This window comes from Varanus komodoensis, unplaced genomic scaffold (assembly GCF_004798865.1).
Source record: "Varanus komodoensis strain SLA01 unplaced genomic scaffold, ASM479886v1 scaffold154, whole genome shotgun sequence".
In the NCBI taxonomy this organism is placed as follows: domain Eukaryota; kingdom Metazoa; phylum Chordata; class Lepidosauria; order Squamata; family Varanidae; genus Varanus; species Varanus komodoensis.
This window is the reverse complement of record NW_025335449.1, coordinates 100,574-125,839: the sequence shown is the minus strand read 5'-3', so window position 1 is coordinate 125,839 and position 25,266 is coordinate 100,574. Positions and strand designations below refer to the sequence as shown.

Genomic DNA, 25,266 nt, shown 5'->3' with positions numbered 1-25,266 from the left:
GAAAGGCTTTCCGTCGGTGTGATAAACTTACTGCACATCGGCGGATTCACACAGGGGAGAAACCATTTAAATGTCTGGAATGTGGAAAGGCTTTCCGTCGGCGGGATAAACTTACTGCACATCGAAGGATTCACACAGGGGAGAAACCATTTGAGTGCCTCCAGTGTGGAAAGGCCTTCAGTCAGAGGGTGAACCTCACTTCCCACCAGAGCAGTCACGTGGAGTTGAAACCGTTTAAATGCTCAGAGTGTCAGAAAAGCTTCTGCGATGAATCAGCCCTTATAAAACATCTGAGAATCCACACAGGAGAGAAACCATTTAAGTGCCTGGAATGTGGAAGGACCTTTAGTCAGAGCACATACCTTAATGCCCACCAAAAAACTCACAAAGCAGAGAAGCCATTTAAATGTCTGGAGTGTGGCAACACCTTCAGTCGGAGCAGTACGCTTACATCACATCAGAGAATACACACAGGGGAAAAACCATTTAAGTGTTTGGAGTGTGGAAAAGCCTTCCGTCGGTGTGATAAACTTACTTCCCATCAAAGCATTCACACAAAGGCAAAACTATTTAAATGCTCAGAGTGTCGGAAGAGTTTCTGTGATGAATCAACCCTTATAAAACATCAGAGAACCTTACATCACCCAACATCTCCTAAAAACCTTTTTCCATGAGAGAGGATTTCAGACGGGCAAAGCGTGCACTGAGCTATGTGCCTGAGAAATTTGAGGGAAAAGTCTAGCTGCAGCTGAGGTTCAACATGTGCTCAGCTTAGTGAAAAACCCATTTCATTTCCCTCTTAGCTGAGACGAGAAGGAGATCAGGAGTGACCTGGAATTCCTTGTGGGCCAGATTAGGGAACTCTGTGGGTCTGAAGTTTGCCATTGTGGGTATTTCTGGATAGCTGGGAAATCCAGAGGACTAGGAAAGGGGAAGCAGCTAGAACGCTCTGTTGCTTCTAGAAGGGATTTCTAATGTGCAACGGCCATGTCGTGGTGTTTGCAGCTGACATCATCCATTTGTAACCCTCAGCACTTTCCCTGGGTCTTTTTTTTACTGCAGAAACTTCCTTAAGGAGGGCAAGAGTAAGACAGTCACAGACTTTCAGCCCAACCTACCTTGCAGGGTTGTTGTTTCGAGGATAAGATGGAGAGGAGGAGGAGGAGGAGGAGGAGAATTATGTAAAGCACCTTGAGGTTTTTTGGAAGGAAAAAAGATGGAATATAAATATGAAACATAAATAAATGGGAGGGGAGAGAACACTGACTTTATCCTGGATGGAACATAGTAAGATGTACATCCCCATAAAAGCACTTGAGGTAGAGTTGCTCCATTGCCGTTCACCTTGTGGCCTGAAGCAAGAAAGCAATTTGGGATGAGGGACGGGGTTGGCCTTCCACCTTGAGCCTTCAGTTTGGATGTCATTGTGATAGGCCATCAAATCATCTCTGATTCATGGCAACTCTGTGAAGGGATTCCCTCCAAAGTGTCCAGCTCTGGACAATCCTGCTTAGAAATACTCATGAAGACGCAGCTCTTGTTTGGACGGGCACAATTGTCTTTCCAGCTTCACCCCGTACCTGAACTGTGTATCCATTGGTGCCCCAAGCAGCAGTGTTTCTTCTCCTCCCCCTAGATTTGCACCAGTGTCTTACCCTAGAGCAGCGATGGTGAACCTTTTAGAGACCAAGTGCCCGAACTGCACCCCAGAACCCACTTATTTTTCGCAAAGTGCCAACACTGCAATAAAACCTGAATACTGAGGTTTTCGTTTAGAGAAAACAACTCACGGCCAGTCCAAGCAAACACACACACACACACACCCTTGGCAGCGCACTGACCGGCCATGCAAAAGCTCGGGCGAGTCGCGGCTAATGAGTCGTGGCCCGTGGCATCCTCGCCTGGCACCACTACTACTTTTTGAGCAGGCGCATGGCCCCTCTGTGCGCTGCTATCCAATGCTCAGACGCCGGGGCGATGCTGGGGCGACCTTGCCCGCGTGCCGACAGAGAGGGCTCTGCGAGTTCCATGGGTTCCCCACCACTGCCCTAGATCATTCTAGGGACCTGACCATGGCTGCTTTTCCAAATTGGGTCTCCTCTGGTGTATGGGAAGAATGGTTTGGGGCAGAGCGTTACCCATGTTTAAACAGAAAAATCCTACAACTCCTAACCTTCCCTGGCGAGTTGTGTGCTCTTTGACCCTTTTTCTGTCTTAATGGGTGTAAGACTGCAGAGTTAAAAAGCAGACTGCCAGGACAACTGCGGGTGGAGCGAGGGATCCACAGCTGAGTGTCCTGAGTAAACCTATGGCTGCATGGTTTAAGATGCAACCCTACACAGGTTCAGGCAGCAAAAATTCCTACAGAAAGCTGAGGAACGCTGCAATCTAAGACTTTGTCTGTCTTAATTTGTGTAGGATTGAGCCTTAAATAGCCCACAGAGCTCAGACCACAGTCCTTTCATACCCGGACAGAAAAATGCCCAGCAATTTCCAGCATTGCTCCAGGAGGGCACTTCCTTGGAGGGCTTTTTTCGGTCTAAACCTTCATGGCGATGGCACATTTGGCTGGCCAAACCAGTGAGTGGTCTGAACGTTGGTATGAGTAGAGAAAATTATGACGATGTATCTTTACTCCTCCTTGTTCTCCAGAATGTTGTATGGCGAGATTTTACGGACGAGACCAGAGACTGGTTGGAATTATCGAGAGAGATTTATTTTTACCTGCCGGCAGGGACCATGCACTCGTGAGAGTGTGGTGGCAGGCAGAGGGGAGACATTTGATTTTTATACTCTTTTACACTTATGCTTGAATGACAGCGAACAATAGGGGAACAACAGAGAAACAATAGGGGAACAACAGAAAAACAATAGGGGAGAGCACATTTTGCCCATTTATCATGCAAAAGCAAGCAAGCATGGGTACAAGGGCATAACGTCTGTGGTGATACTGGTAATGCTGGAGCGAAGCCTGCTTTGTTGTCAGCTTAGCATAGCGTGCACATCCGTGTTCGTGTTCTTGTCCTCATGAGAACAAGAACACTCTGATCATGCCTCTAACTCGTGATGAGCTGTGCCCTGGCTACGTGTATGATCATGCCTGATCATGAGGGGGGTTACAACACAGAACAAAATGTTGCCTTCCCCGGACCACCAGAAACAAAGTCCGCCTGGACAGAAGGAGATACCCCAAGTGCCATTAGGATTTTGCCCCGAAAGACACCTGTGCAGACAGCCAGGTGGTGGGGGACCCTTTCGAACCCGAACAGAAGCAAAGCGCAGGAGAGAAAAACAGAGAAACAGAGCAAGTCAGAAAGGGTCTCCACAGGCCAGCTAGTCTGACCCCCGGCTCCAAACCATCAAGACGACTGTGGGAAGGGGAGGGAAAAGGCAACAGCTATTTATTGTCGAATGAGCAGAAAAAAGGGGGAGTTGGGAGAACTGTAAGCACACTTTTTTTCCCTGTCCAAGCGTGTCATTATTGGATTATTGCCGCTGTGGAGGTGGGAGAGGTGCAGCAGCTTCCAGCGCTCAGAAGCAAGATGTAATTGCTTCTCGTTACAAGAAGTGTATGGAGTATACTGCAGCCTAATGTACTTGGCAGGGCTGTTGTGGATTTGGTTGGACTGGGTTGTGTAAGGTGAGCCGTATTTCCACATGCATCTCTCCATACAGATTCCCGCACATACGTATTTTTGTCTGCATGCATTGAAATTAATATATCCACATGTGCGTAACCATATTTCTTCCTCTTTCCTCTTTCCAGTTTGGTTTTGTTGACGTTTTTACGTAACAGTGAATGATAAAAAAGTGCGATGAAATACATACAGATAAAAATGGGTGTGCTGTTGCGCTTTTTAATCCAAAGTCTTGGTTTTCTGTGCATGTGAATTTCGCTGGCCAAAAAAAGGGGCCAAGCGCGCCTTCTCCAGTCGAGCGACAGCCATGCCTTGACCCAGAGTTGAGGTTGCTTAGCTTTACGGCAGATAAGGTCTGGTATGGCAGGTGTACCCCAAGGGGAAGAAGGTCGCTGGGGGACGGTGCCAGGCATGACTGCTGGCTCACGGAAAGTGGGAAAGGGTGAAGTGGAGCTGGGAACCCAGAGCACCAAACAGAGAGGAGTGGCTGGTTGGAGGCAGACCAACGCCCGGCTGCTCCTCCTGCTCTGCCCCATGTCATAGACCTTTGGCTGGCCTGGTCTGTTGGGAAGGAGACCGAGGTGGCCAGTGGAAGCCGAGAGGAGCAAAGGGAGGGGAGGTTTGGGAGTTCTGGGCATTACAGGCTGTGAACTGAGACCATGGCGTTCCAGGGCCTAACCCCCTTTTGACCAGGGAGCTTCGCTCCTGGACTTCACGGGCCTGTCGTGGGCTCGCAGGCTCACCGACCTCACAGGGCTGTTGTGAGAGTGAAAGGGAAAGGAGAACTCTGGAAGGAGGAAATAAATAAATCTGATATTTGGGGGACACGTAAGATCTTAGAGTACTACTACTTAGAGTTGGAAAGTGCTGATAATAAGGAAATGTTAAAGTGATTTCAATGATGCTTTCCAACACAAGGACTCTGTTCGAAAGTTACTGGCAGATACACCCCGTGTCAGCATGACCACCATTTCTACCTCTTTTTCAAAATTTGTTTTATTTATTTATTTATTTATTTAAAACATTTCTATGCTGCCCCATTCGCCGAAGCCTCAGGGAGGCTCACGACATAAAATTAAAATATAATACGTTCAAATATACAACAAAATTAACAATATAAAATAATTTACCCTTTTACCCTTTATCAGTCTGCAGAAAATAGGACCTGATTGTCGACTGCTCTTTTTTCTCCTTCCTAGTTTCTGGTGGTCACCAGCTGCTGGGCCCCCAGGTGATTTTGAACTACAATTCCCATCAATCCCCAGGTCAAGCATCACTCATGAACAGGGATGATGTGGCATCTAGGACTCCAAGCCTGGGGAATTTATTCATCTAGAGAGCTTTGGCCGTTGGTTGTATAAAACTTAATAATATTTATTATGTTTTTAATCTACCCAATCATAGACATTCTGTGGACAAGTTACAGAAAGCTAAAAGGATAAAGCACAAAACAGCACAAAAGCAATGAATACAAAATACATATCACAGCCGCACAAGCTAAACTTCCAAATGCTCAGGAGAAAAGAGGTTGGTTTGCTGCCTTCCTCTATCCAGTGCCCTCTAGATCTAGTGGACTACAATGCCCAGCATCTCCCAAGCAACAGAGGTGATCCTGGGAGTTGTAGGCTGGCAGGAACAACCCGCAGGTAACCTGTCCTCAACCAGTGATGGGTTATCCTGTTCGCTGAATGTGATCAGCCGTGGGTTGCGTGTAGTCTAAACCCAGCTGACTGGGTATAGACTAGTATTAATTAATTAATTAATTAATTAAAACATTTCTATGCCGCCCCTTGCCGAAGCCTCGGGGCGGCTCACAGCATAAAATAAAATACAATAAAATACAAAAGTAACAATGTAAAATTAACAATATAAAAGAAGTTGTCCCGGCCGGTAGCCTGCAGGTCGTCGTCCGAACCCAGCAACTTGGTCCATCAACTGCCCTGGCTGGTTTTCCTGGAGAAGCCCATGGACAAGATGGTGGAAGCAGAGCAGGAGAAGGCGTGCACATCGGGAAGCGCACCTCCCGCAGCGTGGACTCGGATCAGCTCCTTGGCGTGTCCTGCAAGGAACTGGTACGGCCGCACTGCACCCACCAGGGCCAGGAGGTGGGCCGCGTCCCGCCTTGCAAGCAGCACTCTCCCAAAGCACCTGCAGAAGGCCGGGGAGGAGGCCCTGCCGTGGGGACGCCCGAGGCAGCCAAGGCCCACCTGTGTGACGCAATCCCTCTTCTCCAGACGGTGGGTGGCATGGCTGGCGTTGACCGTGGCTCTAAATGTGCGACAGGAGGAAGCCCGGCTCGCGACGAAAACTTCGGAGGCGGAGGGGAGGGAGCTGGGCGCTTCTTGTCTCTCTGGCCTCTCGCCCTTTGCACTCAGCTGAGCTTCCCATTTGCACCACCACCGGCATCACCGTGTGGTTTGTCCAACCTTGATAGAGCACCTCTCCTCATGGATCCTTGGATGGAAGGGAAGTTTCCCACACAGACAGAATGACTTCTGCCCTACATGTGTTCTTGGATGCTTAGTACATACATCTTTCCAGCAGAAGCCTGTCCCTCAGCCCCAGCATCTAAACTTCGCTTGCTTCTTGTTGTTGTTAGTCACGAAGTCGAGTCCGACCCATCGTGACCCCATGGACAACATTCCTCCAGGTCTTCCTGTCCTCCACCATCCCCCGGAGTCCACCCAAGCTCACACCAATTGCTTCAGTGACTCCTTCCAGCCACCTCATCCTCTGCCTCCCCCTTCTTCTTTTGCCATCTATTGTTCCCAGCATTAGGCTCTTCTGCAGGGAGTCCTTCCTTCCTTCTCATTAGGTGGCCAAAGTATTTTGAGTTTCATCTTCAGGATCTGGCCTTCTAAGGAGCAGTCAGGGTTGATCTCCTCTAGGACTGACCGGTTTGATCGCCTTGCTTCTACGCTGGCACATTTCCAAGCTTTGAGGTGGACCCTGGTACAGGATGTTCTTCCCACTCAACATCTGAGATCTTATTTTAAGAAAAACTATGTTATTTGTGGGGAAAGCCGCAATGGCAGCGGCAACAAAGAAAACCAGGTTCAGTCAAGAAAGACCTCTCTCGCCTTGAACCTCAGCAGTTTTACTGAAAGATCACCCAAGACCCCCGCAGCTTCTCACAACAGCATGCAGTAGTGGCTCCCACCGCCAACTACAAGCTTCTAGAACATATGCAGAGTGTTTTATAGATCCTGAGTCACATGGGCCCAGCAGCCGGGCAGCTGATGAGAAAACAAGGTGAACACAGTCAGAAGAAGGTGAGATGTCTGCAGAGGGGGATCAATACAATGGCATTTGAGTAACAATTGATCGTGGGACTATTGTGAGTCTTGGCATGCAAATAAGGGTGATTGCAATACCGGGCAGCCTTATCCGCTCTTGCCAATCGGCAGAACAGCAGCCCTGGCAGCTTCCTGGGGAAGCCATCAGATCCCACTTCTTAAAATAACAGCAAATGCCAAACAGTAACCTGACTTAGGATTCCCTTTTTGCATGCTTCCTGCAAAAAAGGGGTGCTGGCATTTTATAACACAAAGACACATACGCACCCCTTTTCTGCCAGGATTTCGCTTAATTTTCCCAACATATTCAAAAACAGTTCTTCAATATTCAGAGTTGAGGTGAACAGGCTGAGAGATGTTGATTTTGGTTGGGATTGAGGGTGTTTGCAGTTATAATGCATTGTGAACTATGTCAGAGAGCCATTTGGCTGAGGAACGGGATAAAAATATTCTAAATCAATAGAGAAATATTGGGTACTACTGGACATGAAAGCATTTGCCACTGCTCATCTGGCTGGATTCATGAGAAACGAGACCAGGAGACCCTTCAGGACAAAGTGCTGGAGGAGAATTATGGGTATCTGATCTCTCAGGGTAATCTTTCCTGATGGCTGAGAGATTCTGAAAGCAAGAATTGCTGTTGTGTGTTTATGCAAGTGCAGCTGGCCCGTGTTTCCCAAACATTGTATTTCTATATGCATACTGTGCTTCTGTCATAATTCCAAGTGGGTGTCACAAGGGGAAGTAACTACCGTGCTAAAGATAAAGTTGCAGCAAACATTGCCCAGTTCACAAGTCACTGCCAGGAAGAAATGCTTTCTATTTCCTCATCCTTCCCGGCTGTTGACTCACTATTCCTCTCCCCCAACCCCTTTCCTCATTATTTCTCCCGCAGCCCTGCCTTTTCTCTCCCACTCACCCTTTTAACCTGTGATTTCTCTCTCTTTCCAGGCTGTAGCCTCTCTTTTTCTCCCTGCCTCTGGCTTTTAGCCCTGCTCTTTGTCTCTTGCTTCTTTGCCTTTCCATCTCATGGAATTCTATGACAAGGTTTCGAGATGGCTAGATGGAGGGGATGCAGTGGATGTGGTTTCTCTGGATTTCAGCAAGGCCTTTGAAAAAGTGCCCCATGATATCCTGGTGGAGAAACTGAGGAGTTTTGGGATACACCAAAGCACTGTCCAGTGGATTAGGGCAGGGCTGACTGACCGAAAACAGAGGGTAACCATTAGTGGGGAATAGTCGGGATGGCAGCCAGTGACAAGCGGGGTCCCCCAGGGCTCTGTCTGATCCTGTTTAATCTGTTCATAAATGACATGGAAGAAGGGGTGAACAATCTGCTGATCAAATTCGCAGATGATACTAAAACTGGAGCAGTGGCCACAACTGAGGAGCAGGTACCCCAGATCCATAAGGATCTGGACAGACTATGGAAGTGGGCAGGAGACAACAGGATGGCGTTCAGTGTGGGTAAGTGCAAGGTCTTGCACTTGGGGCATAGGAATAGCTGTCATAAGTACAGGTTAGGGGACAAGTGGCTGGGGAGCAGCACTTGTGAAAGGGACCTTGGGGTGCTGGTTGACTGCAGGCCAAACATGAGCCAGCAGTGTGCTGCGGTGGTCAAGAGGGCAAACGCCACCCTTGGTTGTGTAGCCAGAAGTGTGGCTTGTAGATCGAGAGAGGTATTACTGGGGGTGTACATGGATTCCACATTGTGGATGTCTCACTTAAAGGATTTAGCAAAATTAGTACAAATTAGGGTCAAAAGAAGACGACATTGGGATACTCGCTCTCCAAATTCTCCCATACAGGGCAGGGAGGGGTGATGGAAATACCAGCCAATTTAGAGGGGTGGATTAAATCCATAAAGTGATGGGCTGACCCCAAACAATAATAAAATAACCCAAGCCACAACAAAAGTACATCTCTGGACATTTTTTTTAAAGTTCCTTACAAGATTGTATCTTGAGACAAGATGGAAGGAGGTGGGCAGGGGGAAGGGACGTGGCCGGTGGTTCTGCAGTTAGCGGAGCTATGGGCTATTCTGGATTTCAGAATTTTAAAGGTGCTCTTCATGGAGCTGAACTGAAGCCCACACCGGCTTGGCATCACGGATAACTCCTTTAAAACTTTAAGGTAAAAACTGGAGCAGATATAAAATCTGGAATGGATGAATGCTACCAGTCCCTGCTGGGTACTCATGGAAGGCACCCCCCTTCTAAAATCCTGTGAATAATGTGAAGCCAGCCCATAATAAGCCCCCCTCCCACAAGCATGGCATGGCAGAGAGAGTGCCGTACCGACGACCTGGGTTCCAGTCCCCAGTCAAGCATAAATTTTCAGGCGGACAATTTTCCTTCTGGAAGCACCTGCCTCTCTCCAGATGCCTGCAAAATTTTTTGGGCAGAGTAGGGCAATTACAGATCGAAAGCCTTTTTGTTTACCCATCATTTAAATAATTAATATTACTAATTTTAATAATATCATTAATTGTATATAGTTGCATCTTCATTTTCTTTTATTTCCTTTTTCCTCCTTCTTTTCTCTAGTTATGAAATGAGATATTGTTGTTGATTTGTTTTATTGTAGAATGTTTTTAATGATATTTATATTACTATACTGTTATTTTTATTGTCATTTTTATCTTCTGTAAGCTGTCCTGAGGCTGTTGCAAAGGACAGCATATAAATGTTTTATTTAAATTAAATTAATTAAAATTAAATTGGGATGCATGCACAGAAAATCTGTTAAGGAAGGAAGTCGTAGCTGGTGCGTAATGTTTCTTGGTTGATCGGCAATGCAGTGCAGATGGACAGCTGGACTGATGGGCCCCTGGGCCAATGAAGCTGAGTTCCTCTTACGCTTCTTTATTTTCTTACAGAGCTGGCTGAGGCCAGCCTAGAAGAATAACAGATCCCATACAAACCTGAGCGCCACCAGCTCCACGCACAACAGGTATCTTTCAAGCCATCACTACAGTGCTGTCTTTTTCCTCCTCCCTCCCAATCGCCTTTCCTTGTATGTCGTGTCATTTTTCTAGATTGTAAGTCCCAGCGAAGGAAGTCGAATGACAGATCTGTGTCACCCCCACTGCATTTTCCACTCAGAAGAGGTTGGAAATGCTACGGATAGATGGCCGCTTCACCTAGAAGCATCCTTGGCTGAAGACAACCTTCTCAGGGTTAAGGCCAGAGAGTCTCTCTGGCCTCCTAGAGAGCAAAGAGGAAGAAACTCGTTAGGGGGAGTGACTGATGCTTCCCGCCCCTCCTCTCCTCTCCTCCCCCTCCTCTCCTCTCCCTTTCCTGGAAAAGAAACCCTTTGTCTTTTGCTCGGGACCCAGCATTTGGCTCGCCTGGCTGGAATCCGGTGAGTGCTGGAGACGGGAAGAGCTGGCAGAGGAGGCCTCGCAGGGAGGAAGAGGAGGCCTTGCAGGGAGGAAGAGGAGGCGGGACCCGATGTGGGGAGCGGGGTGTCCCCCCCCCCGCACTGCGTGCAACAGATTCCTTTAGCTGGGGCCCTCAGGTAAGGCTGGCGCAGAGCTGCCGCCCCATCGCGTCCCCTCTGCCCGTCAAACAAGGGGGCATGATTTATTTTATTTTATTTTTATTTTATTAAAGCGTTTTAATGATGAGCAGGAGCCGAGCGGGCGGCCACAGCTGCCTTGCCCAAGGAGCCCCCCCCCCCCCCGAAGCTGGAGCCGCCTCCGCTTTGCTCAAGGAGGAAAACAGCTGGGAACAGCTGGGCTTGCTGCTCCCACCTGGGGAGCCGACAGCTTCCCTTCTCTTGTTCCGCTCCGTTCCCTGGGCAGCTCCAGCCCGGACCTGCAACCGACATGAGCTGTGGGGCCTGGGATGAATTTATTTTATTTTTATTTTTCCATTTATATCCTGCCTTTTTCCTACAAAGGGCTCAAGGCAGCTTACATCATTCTCCTCCTCCATTTTATCCCCACAACAACAACCCTGTGAGGTAGGTTGGGCTGAGAGGCTGTGACTGGCCCAAAGTCTCCCAGTTGGCTCCATGGCCGAGCGGGGACTCGAACCCGGATCCCCTGAGTCCCAGTCCCACGCTCTTAACCACTACACCACACTGGGGCGTTTGCTGATCCCCCGCTCTCTCCCTGCTCCCCTCCCGATCTTCCTGGGGCTCCGGCATCCGGTGACTTCACGGCTTCTTTTCCACTTCCTCTTGCTCCCCTCCTGCGTGGCCTGAACTATTTATTGCACAATTAAGAGCTGCGGAGATCTCTCGCACACGCCCAGTTCTGTGATCTGTTGTTTTGCCAGTGGTTATTTATGGATGTATGGGCAGGGCTTTTTGTGTAAGAAAAAAGGTGCCGGAGCTCATGAAAATATTTATTTATTTATTTTCCGATTTATATCCTGCCTTTTCTCTACAAAGGGCTCAAGGCAGCTTACATCATTCTCCTCCTCCATCTTATCCCCACAACAACAACAACCCTGTGAGGTAGATTGGGCTGAGAGTCTGTGACTGGCCCAAACTCACCCAGTTGGCTCCATGGCTGAGCGGGGACTCGAACCCGGATCCCCTGAGTCCCAGTCCCACGCTCTTCACCGCTACACCACACTGGCTCTCTGGTCTCTACCTTTCGCATGTAGTCAATCACGGTACACACACCCACACATGTCAGTTGTGTAACGAAACATAACGGTCGTGCGACCACACGACCGATCACAAGCTGAGCAGCACCATCACAACCAGTGTGAAGTACGCATGCATTGAATTCGACACACAAGCAGCCCACATGCACAGTTTTAATGATTTTGCCGCCGACCTGCTACGCTCGACAGGGCGATTCAAATCCACGTTGAGCAAACATCAAATTTTCAAAAGTTATTTTTAAAACTTGGAAAATCTGTCGAAAAAAGGTGCCGGAACTCTGTTCCGGTGCATTCTATGGCAGAAAAAGCACTGTGTATGGGTCATATTTCTAGACTGCCCCATAGTCCAGACTCCCTGTTATTGTTAGGTTTTCTCTGGCTCGTGGTGACCCTTTGAATGAAGGCCCTGCGAGATGTCCTGTCTGAAAAACTGAGGTTTCTTGACAAATAAAGGTTTTAGGCCAGCACAGCATGTACAGCAGGTGCTCCTGATTTGGATCCATGGGTGGCGCAGGGGTTCAAACCGCTGAGCTGCTGGGCTGCTTGATCGAAAGGTCGCCAGTTCGAGTCTGCACAACGGGGTGAGTTCCCGTTGCTCCGTCCGGCTCCTGCCCACCTTGCAAAGCATGCAAGGGCAGGTAGATGAAAAGGTACCACTTTGGTGGGCAGGTAACAGCGCTCCACGCACTGCGGTGTTTAGTCATGCCGGCCACTTGACCACGGAAACTCAGCAGACAAACGCTGGCTCCCTCGGCCAGGAAACGGAGATGAGCATCGTCCCCTAGAGTCAGGCATGGCTGGACTTAACGTCAAGGGGAAACCTCGACCTTTATTTATTTATTTATTTATTATTTTTTCAATGTTTATCCTGCCTTTTTCCTACAAAGGGCTCAAGGCAGCTTACATCATTCTCCTCCTCCATCTTATCCCCACAACAACAACCCTGTGAGGTAGGTTGGGCTGAGAGTCTGTGACTGGCCCAAAGTCACCCAGTTGGCTGCATGGCTGAGCAGGGACGAGAACCCGGATCGTCTGAGTCCCAGTCCCATGCTCTTAACCACTACACCCCACTGGATCTTTACCTTATAATTCACCACTTCTTGCCCTGTGGATTTCCAGATGTGTTGACCAGCGATTCCCAGGCATTGGCTATCATGGCTTGGAATAACGGGCTGAAATGTGGAGCACGTCTGGAAGGCACCAGTTTCAGGAAGAATTGTAATACAGTGGTACCTCAGCTCACGGATGCCTCAGTTCATGACCAAATCGGAAAAAAATTGACCCCCCCCAGCACACCTGTGATTGCACCTGCCTCCTCCCCAGCGCACCCGCGATCGTGCCCATCTCCTTCCCCCTCCAGCGTGCCCGCTTCAAATTTTTGTGATTAAAAAAAAAAAAAGTTACAGATTAACCTTATTTACACTGAACCTTATGGGGAAGTTTGACTTGCCTCACAATCAATTTGGGTCACAACCAGAATCCTGAAACAGATTAAGTTCGTGAGCCAAGGTACCACTGTCTTTACCTGGTTACCTGAAGGAGCGTCTCCTTCCATATGTGCCTGCCCGCCCCTTAAAATCTGGGTCAGATGCTCTTCTCTGGGTGCCCTGCCTGAAGGAGATTAGGAGGGTGACTACCCGGAGAAGGGCTAAAACCTTTTTATTTTCCCAATGTTTTAAGACCTGACTGTTTTAACTGGGTTTTTATTGTCAGTTGAATTTTCTAGGATGCTGTGTTTTCTTTTACATTGTTGCATTGTTAAACTGTCCCGAGACTTCAGTAAGGAATGGCCTAGAAAAGTATGAAATAAATAAATAAATATTGTGGGATAAGGGGAAAAGTAGCTGTTTGGTTCATAATATAGATTCGGAGACTTTTCCGAGGACTTAATTCTTGGCATGTTTAGACAGACACAAGTACCGCGGCGACTGTGCCTACCAGGTTGTGATGTTTATTTATTTTATTTAGTTATTAAAACATTTTTATGCCTCCCCATTCGCCGAAGCCTCGGGGCGGCTTACAACATGTTTGCCCCGCTTTCTTTCAGGATGAAGACCTAGGCACTAGCTGGAATCCCCCACTTACGGAATCCCATGCTGCTTTCAGGGTGTGAATATTTTCCAAGCAGAAGCGCTTGGTTTTCCAAAATGTAGACGGCCTGCTGATCTGGGAACGCTTTGTCTTAAGAAGAAAAGAAAGAAAGGGGAAGAAGCAGGACGGGGACCTTTGATGGGGGCTGCTTTGGAGCATGGCTCGAAAATGGAAGAGCCAGATTCTGTGGGTCCGGAGGATGGAAGAGACCCTGATGCCTTCCTGGCTGAGGGTGGGGGTGAATTCTGGGAAAGGACCATCCAGGAGATCCTGGGCGAGGAGGACGCCCTCCGCTTGGATACCGAGTGCCAGCACTTCAGACATTTCCAGTACCGAGATGCCGAGGGGCCCCGAGAAGTTCGCAACCGGCTCCACCACCTCTGTATTCAGTGGCTGAAGCCAGAGCAACACACGAAAACTCAGATCCTGGACTTGGTGATCTTAGAGCAATTCCTGGCTGTCCTTCCCCCGGAGATGCAGAGCTGGGTGAGGGGATGTGGGCCGGAGACCAGCTCCCAGGCGGTGGCCCTGGCCGAAGGCTTCCTCCTGAGCCAGGTAGAGGAGAAGAAGCAGGAAAAGCAGCAGGTAAGAAACAGAAACAAGTCACCTAGATAGCTTTAAGGGGTTGTCTAATTAGTTGTTAGATTTATATCCTGCCCTTAAAAAAAAAAAGAACATCATTTGCCTCCTCCTGCTCTCAGGATTATCCCCACAACAACAACCACCCTGTGAGGTAGGCCAAGCACCCACTTGGCTCTATGGCAGAGCAGGGACTAGAATGTATAATAATAATAACATGAATAATAATAACATGAATAATAATAACATGAATAATAATAATATGAATAATAATAAAATAATAATGTGAATAGGAATCTCTTCAGTCCCTATTATTTGCCCTTTATTTTGACGTCCCCTTGATAAAGGCATTTCAAGAACGTTGCTCCCACCCTTCCCACCTGTTCCCCGCTTAGGACCCGTTCCAATTTCTGTTTCAAGTGTGGGACTGTTAGCAAAAGCAGCCCCTGATCCCCATGAACATGAAACCTTCATCCTGTGCACCCTTAGACAGCCGTGGGGGTTCTTGATCCAGTCCAGCAGTTTCTTCCCAACAGAAAGACATGCCCTGATACCCCAGAACCCATGATAAGAAGCACGGTCAACTTTTTGCTGCCAGGCTAAAGTGTCCTCCTGTTTTCAGGCCTTGAATTAACATGTTACTTGGGTCCAAGGATATAGTGCTGATTTTTAAATAGTTTATATTTTTGCAAACTGTTTGTATATTAGCCTATTTTATTTTTGAGGTTTTGCATTTATTTATTCTTTATACTTATAGCCTGCCCTTTCTCCCTTTCAAGGAACTCAAGGCAGCTTAGCTAGTTCTCCTCCTCCTCCTCTCCATCATAGCCTCACAACAACAACCCTGTGAGGTAGGCTGAGCTGAGAGTCTGATTCGCCCAAAGACACCTGGTTAGCTCCATGGCTGAGTGGGGACTCGAACCCAGATCCCCCAGCCCAGCGGTCCTAACCACTATACCACATGGACTCTCAGGTGTTTTAATCCTTCTAACCACCAGATGTTGGGAGATCCAGGAATATAATCAACAAAATTAGATGAAATCAGCAGATACTTTTGAGTAGCATGGAAAAAGATATCCTTTCTTTTACAGTGAATAGGCTCCATTGATCAATTCTGCGCAAGATAAAGCTCTTCTCTCCCATCAGCTGCTTATTGGAGAAGAAACTTTTTCTTGGGCAGGAGATGCGGAGTGAATTAGTCCTGCTTTCTTCTGAGCCTCACCTGCGAACCTCGTGCTGTGACAGAATCTCAGTTTTCAGTCTGTGAGGAAATGAACACTTGGGTCCATGGGAAAGATCAAACCTTTGAACCTCTGCTGCTTGATTGATCGGTGGCCCAGTACCTGCAGTCACTAATGATAATATATGACTAGGCAGAGGCAAACTCAACTACAAAATCTCAGCCCATGTACAGACACTTTTATAACCTGCTGGTTACATACACCAATGCAGAGGGTTAAGTTTCCAGATAATCTTAGTACAATAGCATCCTGATGCCTTTAGCCGTGACATAATGCTCTAAACCAGTCAGAAATGCTGGTAACAATAGTATGGAAAACATTACTGATAGCTTTATTCACCTATCCATTGAGTAGACCTCTTTGCAGTTTGGATCCTGTTTAAACATGCAGATGTGTCTGATGGAGGAACCATTCAGGAAATCTGGTTTGGCAGCTGCCGTGTGCAGGCGCTTGCCTCTGTGGGACTAGATGCTTAGGTGGGTCCATTCAGAAACAAAGGGACACCATTTTTCTGCAGCTGATGAGAACACAGGTATTTCCTCACTCATAGTATCAGCCTCCAGCAGCTTCTAAGTCTTCCTAAGAATGCCATCTTCTTAGGACAGCCTCAGCACTAAACAGTGACCTGGCTTGGAATTCTGGTGCCTTCTGAGAAAGGGGTGCAGCTTTGATTTTATAACACAAAGGCACATATAAGCAACGTTTCTCTGCCAGGATTTATCTGAATTTTCCCAACAGCTGCTTCTGAGTAGACCTGAAGAGGCTTGATTTCTGGCATGTTATCTGAAACTGCTATTGAGCCCTTGCTTTTGAGCAGACCTGCTTTCTAGCCTACATTTGTAAAACTGGGAGTTTGTTTCGAATTATTTTTTTCAGCCCAGCCTACTTTTATCTGCTGCTCCACCTTCTGCCAGAATGAAGCCACGGGGAGTTTCTTCGACGCAGGATTCGGCCCAGGGTCAGAAGACCTTCCGGCACCCCTATGACAAGACAGCAAAAGCTCCACCAGCCACCAGGCAAGGATCGCTCTTCCGGTGGCTCCTGGAGGAGTTTGACCAAGCGGCCACTTTCCTGGGTAAGAATCACTGCTACTATTTAGGGGTATTCCTTCTCTGGAAGTGCTCAGGCAGATGGTAGAATACTTAAGGAAGATCCATGGGCTGGAAAACACATCCTGAGAGGAACAGATGGAAGGGGCCTAGCAGGCCTTCCCGTCCAGCCCCCAGCTCCATGCAAGGCTTAAGTCTCCCATCCAGATTCCAACCCGACCTGACTCTGCTTAGCTTCCAAGATAAGGCAGCATCAGGCATTCAGGAACACGTGCTTCTGCTGGAATACATGTGTTAGTTTTAAGGTGCTGCGACACTCTTTGAGATGGCTTTTTGCTTGGTTCGTTTTGCTGCAACAGACTAACAGAGCTATCCCTCTGGAAATGCAGTGGTACCTTGGCTCACGAACTTAATCCATTCCAGGACTCTGGTCGTGACCCAAATTGGTCGTGAGCCAAGTTAAATGTCCCCATAAGATTCAATGTAAGTAAGAGCAATCCATTCTGTAACTATTTTTTTTTAATCAGAAAAACGTGAAGCAAAGTGACAAAGAGCAACAAAGATCGCGGCCATCTCCCCGCCCCCCCCAGCACGACCGCAGTCGCGTCCATCATCCCTGCACAGGCCCATCATCCTGGCATGCTGGCGGCGGGGGGAGAGGTGCAATCTTGCTGGTGGGGGAGTTGGCCAAGATCACGGCTGTGCTCCTGCAGGAAAGATGGGTGCGATCTCAGCCATCTCCCCCCCGCCCCCAGCACGATCCTGGCCACCTCCCTGCGCAGCGGGGAGGGGGAGACGGCCGTGATCGCAGTCGCCACCCAATGCGGTGTCCGCAACTCGAGTCGCAATTTTTGTGAAATTTTTGCTCGCGACCCGATTGGGTCGTGGGCTGAGGCGTTCGTGAGCCGAGGTATCACTGTAATTTACTCTGTGGCCATCCTAACAACATAATAGGTTTGCAGCCATCAGACTGTATAAAGCTCAGTTAGCCATCGAATGTTTCCTTCTGTTCTAGTCGAAGTCTGGAGAAGAGAAGTTTAAGGAGCGGTGTCATAGATAGCAGAAGGGCTGTCGGACACACAGAAGAGGGCGCGAGACTGGCTCCTGTCGCTCCAGGGGAAAGGACTAGAAGCAGCGGGTGAAACTTTGCAGGAGGGATTTGGGGTGATCCTTAGGAGGAACTGCCTAAGAGCGTTTGGCTGTAAGAGAGACTGTTTCTAGAGATGCACTGAAGAGGGAGCAAGTCCCGTAGAACTGCTGAATAAGAAATGCTTGCACATTTCCAGTGGGCATGTTTGGATGGCCAGGCTCATAGCTTGATCGCTTCAGTGGAAGAGCTGAACTCTGTATATTTATTTATTTATCTGGGGTATTTTTAGGCCGTCCAATCACACTGAGTCTCTGGACGGCTCGTGACAAAATCAATAAATACAACAGTACAAATATAAATATCAACGTCTTGTTATAAATACCCCAACAATAATAAAACTAAATAACCCATGACTGAAATAAAAATAATTAAAATCTATTAAACATTAAATGATTGGGTAAATGAAAAGGTGCCAAAAAGCAAATAATGACGGCGCCAGGCGGACCTCTCTGGGGAGCGCATCCCATAGCCGGGGCGCCACCACAGAGAAGGCCCTCCTCCGGGTAGTCTGTCTCCCAATCTCCTTCAAGGAGGGTGCCCGGAGCAGGGCCTCTGCTGCAGATCTTAAGGGGAGGGAGGGCATGTAGAGAAAAAGACGTCCCTTTAGGTATCCTGATCTCAAGCCATTTAGGGCTTTATAGGTAATAACCAGCACCTTAAATTGGGCCCGGACTTCAATGGGAAGCCAATGGAGCTGATGGAGGACTGGCGTTATATGAGAACAATGACCGGTCCCTGACAGCATCGTGGCAGCTCTGTTTTGCACCATCTGACGTATCCAGACCGTCTTCAAGGGCAGCCCCACGTAGAGCACGTTACAATAGTCCAACCAGGAGGTTACCTGTACATGTGTCACTGTCGTTAGGCACACAAACGCTGTATATGTGCGAATGCTGAAAATTCTCTTCCTTTATCAAAGCGTTCTGGAAACAATGGAATGAAATCTGATAGGGAGAAATGCCAGGTTCTGGATCTAGAAGAAAGAAACCAACCGCACTGTTACAAGACGGGGAATACTTGGCTCACCAATACTGCAAGTGAGAAGGATCTGGAATTGTTGTAGTTCACAAGCTGAACACCATATAAAACAGCATAAAAACACAAAAGAGCAAGTTACAATAAAACAGTAAAGCAGTAAAAACACGTCCCAACAACAGAATTGGTGATTTCATAAAAGGTAACCCGCACTGTTAAAATAGAATTAAAACAGCTTAACAGTTAAGATACCTGCAAAATAAAAAGGCTGAGAAGCATATCAAGAGGGCACGAGGCGAGCCTCTCCGGGGAGCTCAAGGCCCTTCGTCTCGTTCCCTCCCTCCGATTCGGTTCCGTTGTCGCAACAGAATTCTCAAAGGGGCACCGAGTGACCATTTTCTGGCTGGGTGGAAGAGCTAAGCTAGTCCGTTTGGAATTCTGCTTCCAGAGCCAGCATGGGGAAATATTTTGGGCTCTTGTTCACAACAGGAACTGAAACTTAAAGCCTTTATCTATTTATTTGTCTTTTAAAAGCCTTTGCGTAAGGGAGATTCTCCCATCGTCTTTGTGCCCCTCACAGGGAATGGAATGACATCAGGGGTCCATTCGCAATGGCCTCCGGCATGCGCTGGAGCAGAGACCTCTGTGGTGCAGCCCGATCAGGTAGGGAAGGGATCTTGGGGGGCGGGGATGCAGGCAGGGGGGCAGGAGAAGGCCTGGCCCTAAAGGATTTCTTTCCCCCCATTTGCGTTAATTAAAGGATTCTCTGGAAATGCCAGGAAGCCATATTCAGAGTTTTAGCATCCCTCTAGGAAATCCCCCGAAGCATTTGATTTGACGACACTTTCAGATTATGAAGTGGAGTGGCTGCTGGATCGCCTGCATCCTGTCCCAGTTTACGACCTTCATAAGCGACTTTTATAAGGCGCATTTTGGCTGGCACCCTTTTCCCCACCAGATGCTGCTGCTGGGGAGCCCAGAAGTAGGGCAAGAGACTCGTGCCTACCTCCTCCCACAGCGGAGGCTTCAAAGGCGTCGTCAGCATTTGTGTCCACTATCCCTTGATAATAGAAACATAGAAAACAGAGCAAGTCAGAAGGGGTCTCCCGAGCCATCTAGTCTGACCCCCAGCTCTAGCTGGCTCCACTCCTGACATGCCCACCATGTGCATGTCCAGCCTACCCTTGAACACCCTCATTGATGGGGCTTCAACCACCTCCCTCGGGGTCCTAATGGTCAGGAGGTACGTCCTGGTATCCAAATTGAGCCCTAATAATAATAATAATAATCTTACAAGCTTCCATTAATTTCTCCAGGGTTCAGGCCTATAGTTGCAGTGGGCCGGAAGGTTTTTGAAATCCCTGGAAAATGTTACGTCAGCTCAGGTTTCTTTATGGATGAACTGAATCGACTTCCAAAGCTAGCACGTTCTTGATTGATAATCAAGCAGCACAGCTCCTAACAGCGGGAAGGGACGGTCAGCATCACCCGCAGCTCTGAGCCAGATGTTCAGACAAGGAGGGGGTTCGACCAAGCCCCTGGCTGGGTTCTCTTTGCTGCTCCAAAATGTCCCGTCCTTGACGGCCATGCCCAGCTCTTGCAAACACGGGTCTGCGGCTGCCCTTATTTATTTATTAGATTTATGTCCCACCTCTTGTCTTACCAAGAACACACAGTGGCTCGCCTCATTCTCCCCCTCCTGCTCCCAGTCTTATCCCCACAACAACAACCCTGTGAGGTTGGCTGAGCTGGGCGTCTGCGAGGGGCCCAAAGTCTCCCAGCTGGCACCGAGGCCGGGCAGGGACTAGCACCCGGATCGCCTGAGCCCTAGTCCTGCGCTTTTATCCATTATACCGCACTGGCTCTCCCTGGCTCCTAACCACCAATCCGTACCGGATTGAGGGAGTCACTCCATCTCCTAGCTGGTCCTCCTTTCCTTTCCTTCTACCTGGAACTTTCCCTAGCAGGATGGTCTTCTCCAGGGAGTTTTTCCCTCCATCATCTCCGTACCAGGCTCAATTTTATAGCTCTCCATTGTGCCTCCCTTCTTATCTAAAAGTTTAAAAGATAAGGCATTTGCTCCTTCTCCTTACAGGGCCTGGTGACCTTTGAGGACGTGGCGGTGTATTTCTCTGACCAGGAATGGGCAGTGTTGGATGCAGGCCAGAGAGCCCTGCACGGGGAAGTCATGGACGAAAACCTCAGGAATCTGGCTTCTCTGGGTAAGTTAATGAGAATCTGTTAACAATCTTTGAGAATCCGTTAACAAACTAGTAAGTATTTATAAAATGTGTCTCCTTGCTTGTACGCCCTCATACATCCCTCAAGATCTGCGGGAGAAGCCTTGGTCTGGAAACCCTCTCTAGGAGAGGTAAAAAGGTTATCAATTCAGGGTAGGGCCTTCTCTGCGGTGGCACTCAGACTTTGGAATGCACTTTCCAGAGAGGTATGCCTGGTGCCAAGCTTATACTCTTTTCGGCGCCAGCTCAAAACCTTTTTATTTGAACTGTATTTTAAAATCAACAACTTTTAACGTTAAGTCGCTCTCGTTTTGTTTTGTGATTTACTGTTTTGTCTTATATATTATTCTATTTCAATTTATTTATTAGAAATTGTTGTAGTTTTAATTGTTCTTTTAAACATTGTAAGCCATCCTGAGATTTTTATATAATAGGACGGCATATAAAAGCTTTTAATAAATAATAAATAAATATATAAATAATGAGTCAAGGCTTCCCAGTTAATGTTGAGCTGAGAGGTGCTTCTTAATTTATTTACTTCCTGCCAGAATAACAGATCTTAGGATGGATAACATAAACATCCAGATTTTTAAAAAGCTTCATAAAAGTGGGAGGCCATGATGTGTGGTGGAAAATTTTCCACTGCCACATTTTTCAGTCAAAAAATGCCTGCTTGCATAACGAAATACTGAACTCCGTTCTGTTATCGGGGCAAAACTATTCTGTATGCCAGTTTTGGGGGGACATGAGTGGTGGGGTGCAGCTGTGCTCCTCTCCTCCCCGTTGGTTTCCTATTGGGGCGTCTAGTTGGCCACTTTGTGAAGACGATACTAGCCTTCATGGGTCTTTGGACTCATTCATCCTGGCTCTTCTTTTGTTTTCAGCCCTGTTTGCAGCTGCCATGGAACGCGGATTGGAAATGGAAGAGCAAAACTCATCTGAGCCAGAAGTGGAAAGAAACCCTGATGCCTTCCCAGCTGAGAAAAGAGAGGAATTCTGCAAAAGAATCATGCAGGGGGTCCTGGGTAAGAGTTCTTCTACCTACAAGCATTCATGGAAGAGCTGGTCTCTTGGCAGAGCCATGCCAGCGAATGTGTAATCGCGCCTCTCCCTCTGCGGTTGCCCGATGAAATCGCTGGAGCCAGGAGAGAGTTAACTCGGAGGTGCCCAGGCCTCCAGTCCAGCATGAGAATGGTCTTTGCCTTGCTTTTCTTCCTCCCTGAAGTTGCCATTACACAAGCTTTATTACCTGTCTAGCAATGGAACTATTGAGAGGTGCGTTCTCTGGAGCTGCTGGATGGGCTCCAGAAAGACTCAGAATCAGACTCAGACTGACTCAGAATCAATCAGACTCAGACTCAGACTCCCTCAGACTCAGAATCCCTCAGACTCAGACTCAGACTCCATCAGACTCAGACTCCATCAGATTCAGACTCGGAATCCATCAGACTCAGACTCAGAGAGGTGTGGGAGGAGGCCAGGGAATGAGATTGGAGAAGTGGAGACACTTATCTCAAGGGCAGACTCCCAGGTGGGTGGGTGGCCTCTGAGAATAACCAAGACGTACAGCTGGAGGGAGGGGACTTGGAGCAGGGGAGTTTCCCAGACACAAGCAAGGTGGCCTTGGCTCTTGCCCCCCTGAGGCATCCTCAGCAGAGGAAGGTGGCCCAATTAGAGGACTGGCACAGGAAAAGGAGGCATGCTCGCTTTCAGTACGCCCCTCCTGAAGGGATGGGGCCCAGGCATGCTCACAAGGAGAGTTCCTGAGGGTGAACACTTGATTGGGCTCAACAAACTACTCCATGCATGCTCAGAGATCCATTCTGGGTGTTTGTACTTCTGGAAAACACTTTGCTCAAGAAAGAACCTTTTGCAAGGAAGGTCTGTGGCTTGAAATGTGCACCAGGAGGAAGCCCAGCTCAGGACAAAAACTTCAGAGGGGAAGGAACTAGGACACTCATGTCTCTTTGGCCTCTTGCACTCTTCACTCGCCTGAGCATCCCATTCCCACAACCACCATCATCCCCAGGTTGTTTGCCCAACCTTGGAGGGCAGGCAGCACCGCTCTTTCTGCACTAGCAGGAAGAGGCTGGGGGAGCAGGTTGGGTCTCCCACTCACCCTTCTGAGATCCGAGCACAGCCTCCCATCTCAGCGAGCGGCATCCTTAATATTATTTGGCCCCTTGGAGAAATCTAAGGGCAACAGAATCGGTCTCTAATAGTGTTAGACCTTTGCCTTCGTATCCCACTTCTTCTGGGGGTTCTTACCTGTTGTCCTCCTTCTTTCCAGATGACGATCAGCGGGGCAGGAAAGATGAAGGCGATCCATGCAGGATGTTGTTAGAAACAGCCCAATGTAGAAAGGTTGAAGAGCAGCACGCATCAGCTGATGCTAAAGAGGAAAAGCAGGATGGAATTTGTGCTTCACTGGGAAATGTTGTCGTCTGTGAAATCCCAGTCCAAGAAATTACACATGAAGGAGAAGCAAGAATTCAGTGCCTTGTGTGTGGGAAACAAGTCAGTGATCCATCCAACTTTAATCTTCTTATGAGGACTCACCCAGGAGACACATCTCTCAAATGCTATGATTGTCAAAAGTTCTTCAGGATTAAGAAACATCCCACTTCTCATCAAAGAATACACCCAGTGGAGAAACCACTCACTAGTTTGAAGTGCGGAAAGAGCTTCTGTTGGGCTGAGTCACTTACTTTATATCACTGTGCTCACATGGGAGAGAAGCCATTTAAATGCTTGAAGTGCGAACAGACTTTCCTTGGGACAACACATTTCACTCCTGATCATGTAACCCCTACAAGGGAGAAACCATTTAAATGTTTGCAGTGTGGAAAGAGCTTTATTCAGAGCTCAAACCTTCTGTCACACCAAAGAATCCACTCAGCAGAAAAACCATATAAATGTTTGGAGTGTGGAAAGAGCTTTCGATGGAACTCCCTGCTTATAACACACCAAAGAATCCACACCGGGGAAAAACCTTTTCAGTGCTTGGAGTGTGGAAAAAGCTTCAGCCGGAGCTCACATCTCATGGCGCACCAGAGAATCCACACAGGGGAGAAACCTTTTAAATGTTCGGAGTGTGAAAAAAGCTTTGGTCAGAGCTCACAACTTATGGCACACCAGAGAATTCACACAGGGGAGAAACCTTTTAATTGCTTGGAGTGTGGTAAGTGTTTCACTCAGAGTTCACAACTTATGGCACATCAAAGAATCCACACAGGAGAGAGACCATTTAAATGCTTTGAGTGTGGAAAGACTTTCCCTGTTGAGAGATACTTCACTTCCCATCAAAAAATCCACACAGGAGAAAAAACTTTTAATTGCCGGGAGTGTGGGAAAAACTTTAGTCAGAACTCACAGCTGAGGGCTCACCAAAGAATTCACACGGGGGGGAAACCATTTCAGTGCTTGGAGTGTGGAAAGACTTTTCGTTTTGGGAGATACCTCACTTCTCATCAAATAATCCACACAGGGGAGAAACCATTTAAATGTTTGGAGTGTGGAAAGAGCTTCAATCGGAGTTCACACCTTGTGGAACACCAAAGAATCCACACAGGGGAGAAACCTTTTAAATGTTCAGACTGTGGAAAGAGTTACTTTGGGAAACATTCTCTTATCGAACATCAAAAAATTCACACAAGGAAAAATGGAGTAGGAGTTTAGAATGCGAAAAGAGCTTCTGTATGGCTAACTCTTTAATGTTTGCATGGCACAGTTGTCTAAATTATGGTTTGGAGAAGTTTTGACCTAGTATGGCTGGTCCAAAGCCCTGCTTAATTTGTGGAATGAGCTGAGCAGTTGACACAATTGCTACTGGGCGGATACAGTAAAACCTTGGATTGTGAGCATAATTCGTTCTGGAAACATGCTTGTAATTCAAAGCACTTGTATATCAAAGCAAATTTCCTCATAAGGTTCAATGTAAATAAGGTTAATCCGTTCTGTAAGTTTTTTTTTTTTTTAATCACAAAAATTTGAAGTGGGTGCACTTGGGGGGGGGGAGACAGGTGTGATCATGGGTGCACTGCGGGGGGAGTGGGCACGATCATGGGCACCCTTGGGGGGGGAGGCAGGTGTGATGGTGTGTTCGGGAGGGGGAGACGATGCTGTGCTCACCCCCGCAGCAAGAGAGTGAAGAACCGGCGCTCGGTTGTGACATGACGCTCAGCAGGCGAAGCCCACGTAACACTCACACTGCAAGACGTCGCTTGTTTATCAAGTTAAAATTTAGAAAAACTCTTCACTCATCTTGCAAAACACTTGCAGACCAAGTTACTCCCAATCCAAGGTTTTACGGTACTTGTATTTAATAGAGCACCAGCAGCTCCTTGGTCTATAGCGTAAGTGAGGGCAATGAAGCCAACGGGTACACA

General features: G+C 47.9%; 1 protein-coding gene across 5 annotated transcripts; it reads left to right on the top strand.

Annotated features, from left to right (window-relative positions):
* Window positions 1–10,275: 10,275 nt before the first annotated feature.
* On the top strand, window positions 10,276–24,840 carry LOC123021050 (zinc finger protein 665-like). 5 transcript variants are annotated; one of them, XM_044425435.1, is made up of 7 exons: window positions 10,276–10,453; window positions 13,601–14,229; window positions 16,341–16,539; window positions 19,219–19,301; window positions 20,734–20,860; window positions 21,763–21,903; window positions 23,169–24,840. In XM_044425435.1, exons 2-7 carry the CDS (start codon window positions 13,783–13,785, stop codon window positions 24,554–24,556), a joined length of 2,385 nt encoding a protein of 794 aa, XP_044281370.1. In that variant the 5' UTR covers window positions 10,276–10,453; window positions 13,601–13,782; the 3' UTR covers window positions 24,557–24,840. The 5 variants fall into 5 exon arrangements, with proteins under 5 accessions (XP_044281370.1, XP_044281371.1, XP_044281372.1 ...); XM_044425436.1 differs by lacking the exon at window positions 10,276–10,453 and having other exon boundaries at window positions 13,346–14,229; XM_044425437.1 differs by lacking the exon at window positions 10,276–10,453 and having other exon boundaries at window positions 14,095–14,229; window positions 19,173–19,301.
* The last annotated feature ends 426 nt before the right edge of the window (window positions 24,841–25,266 follow it).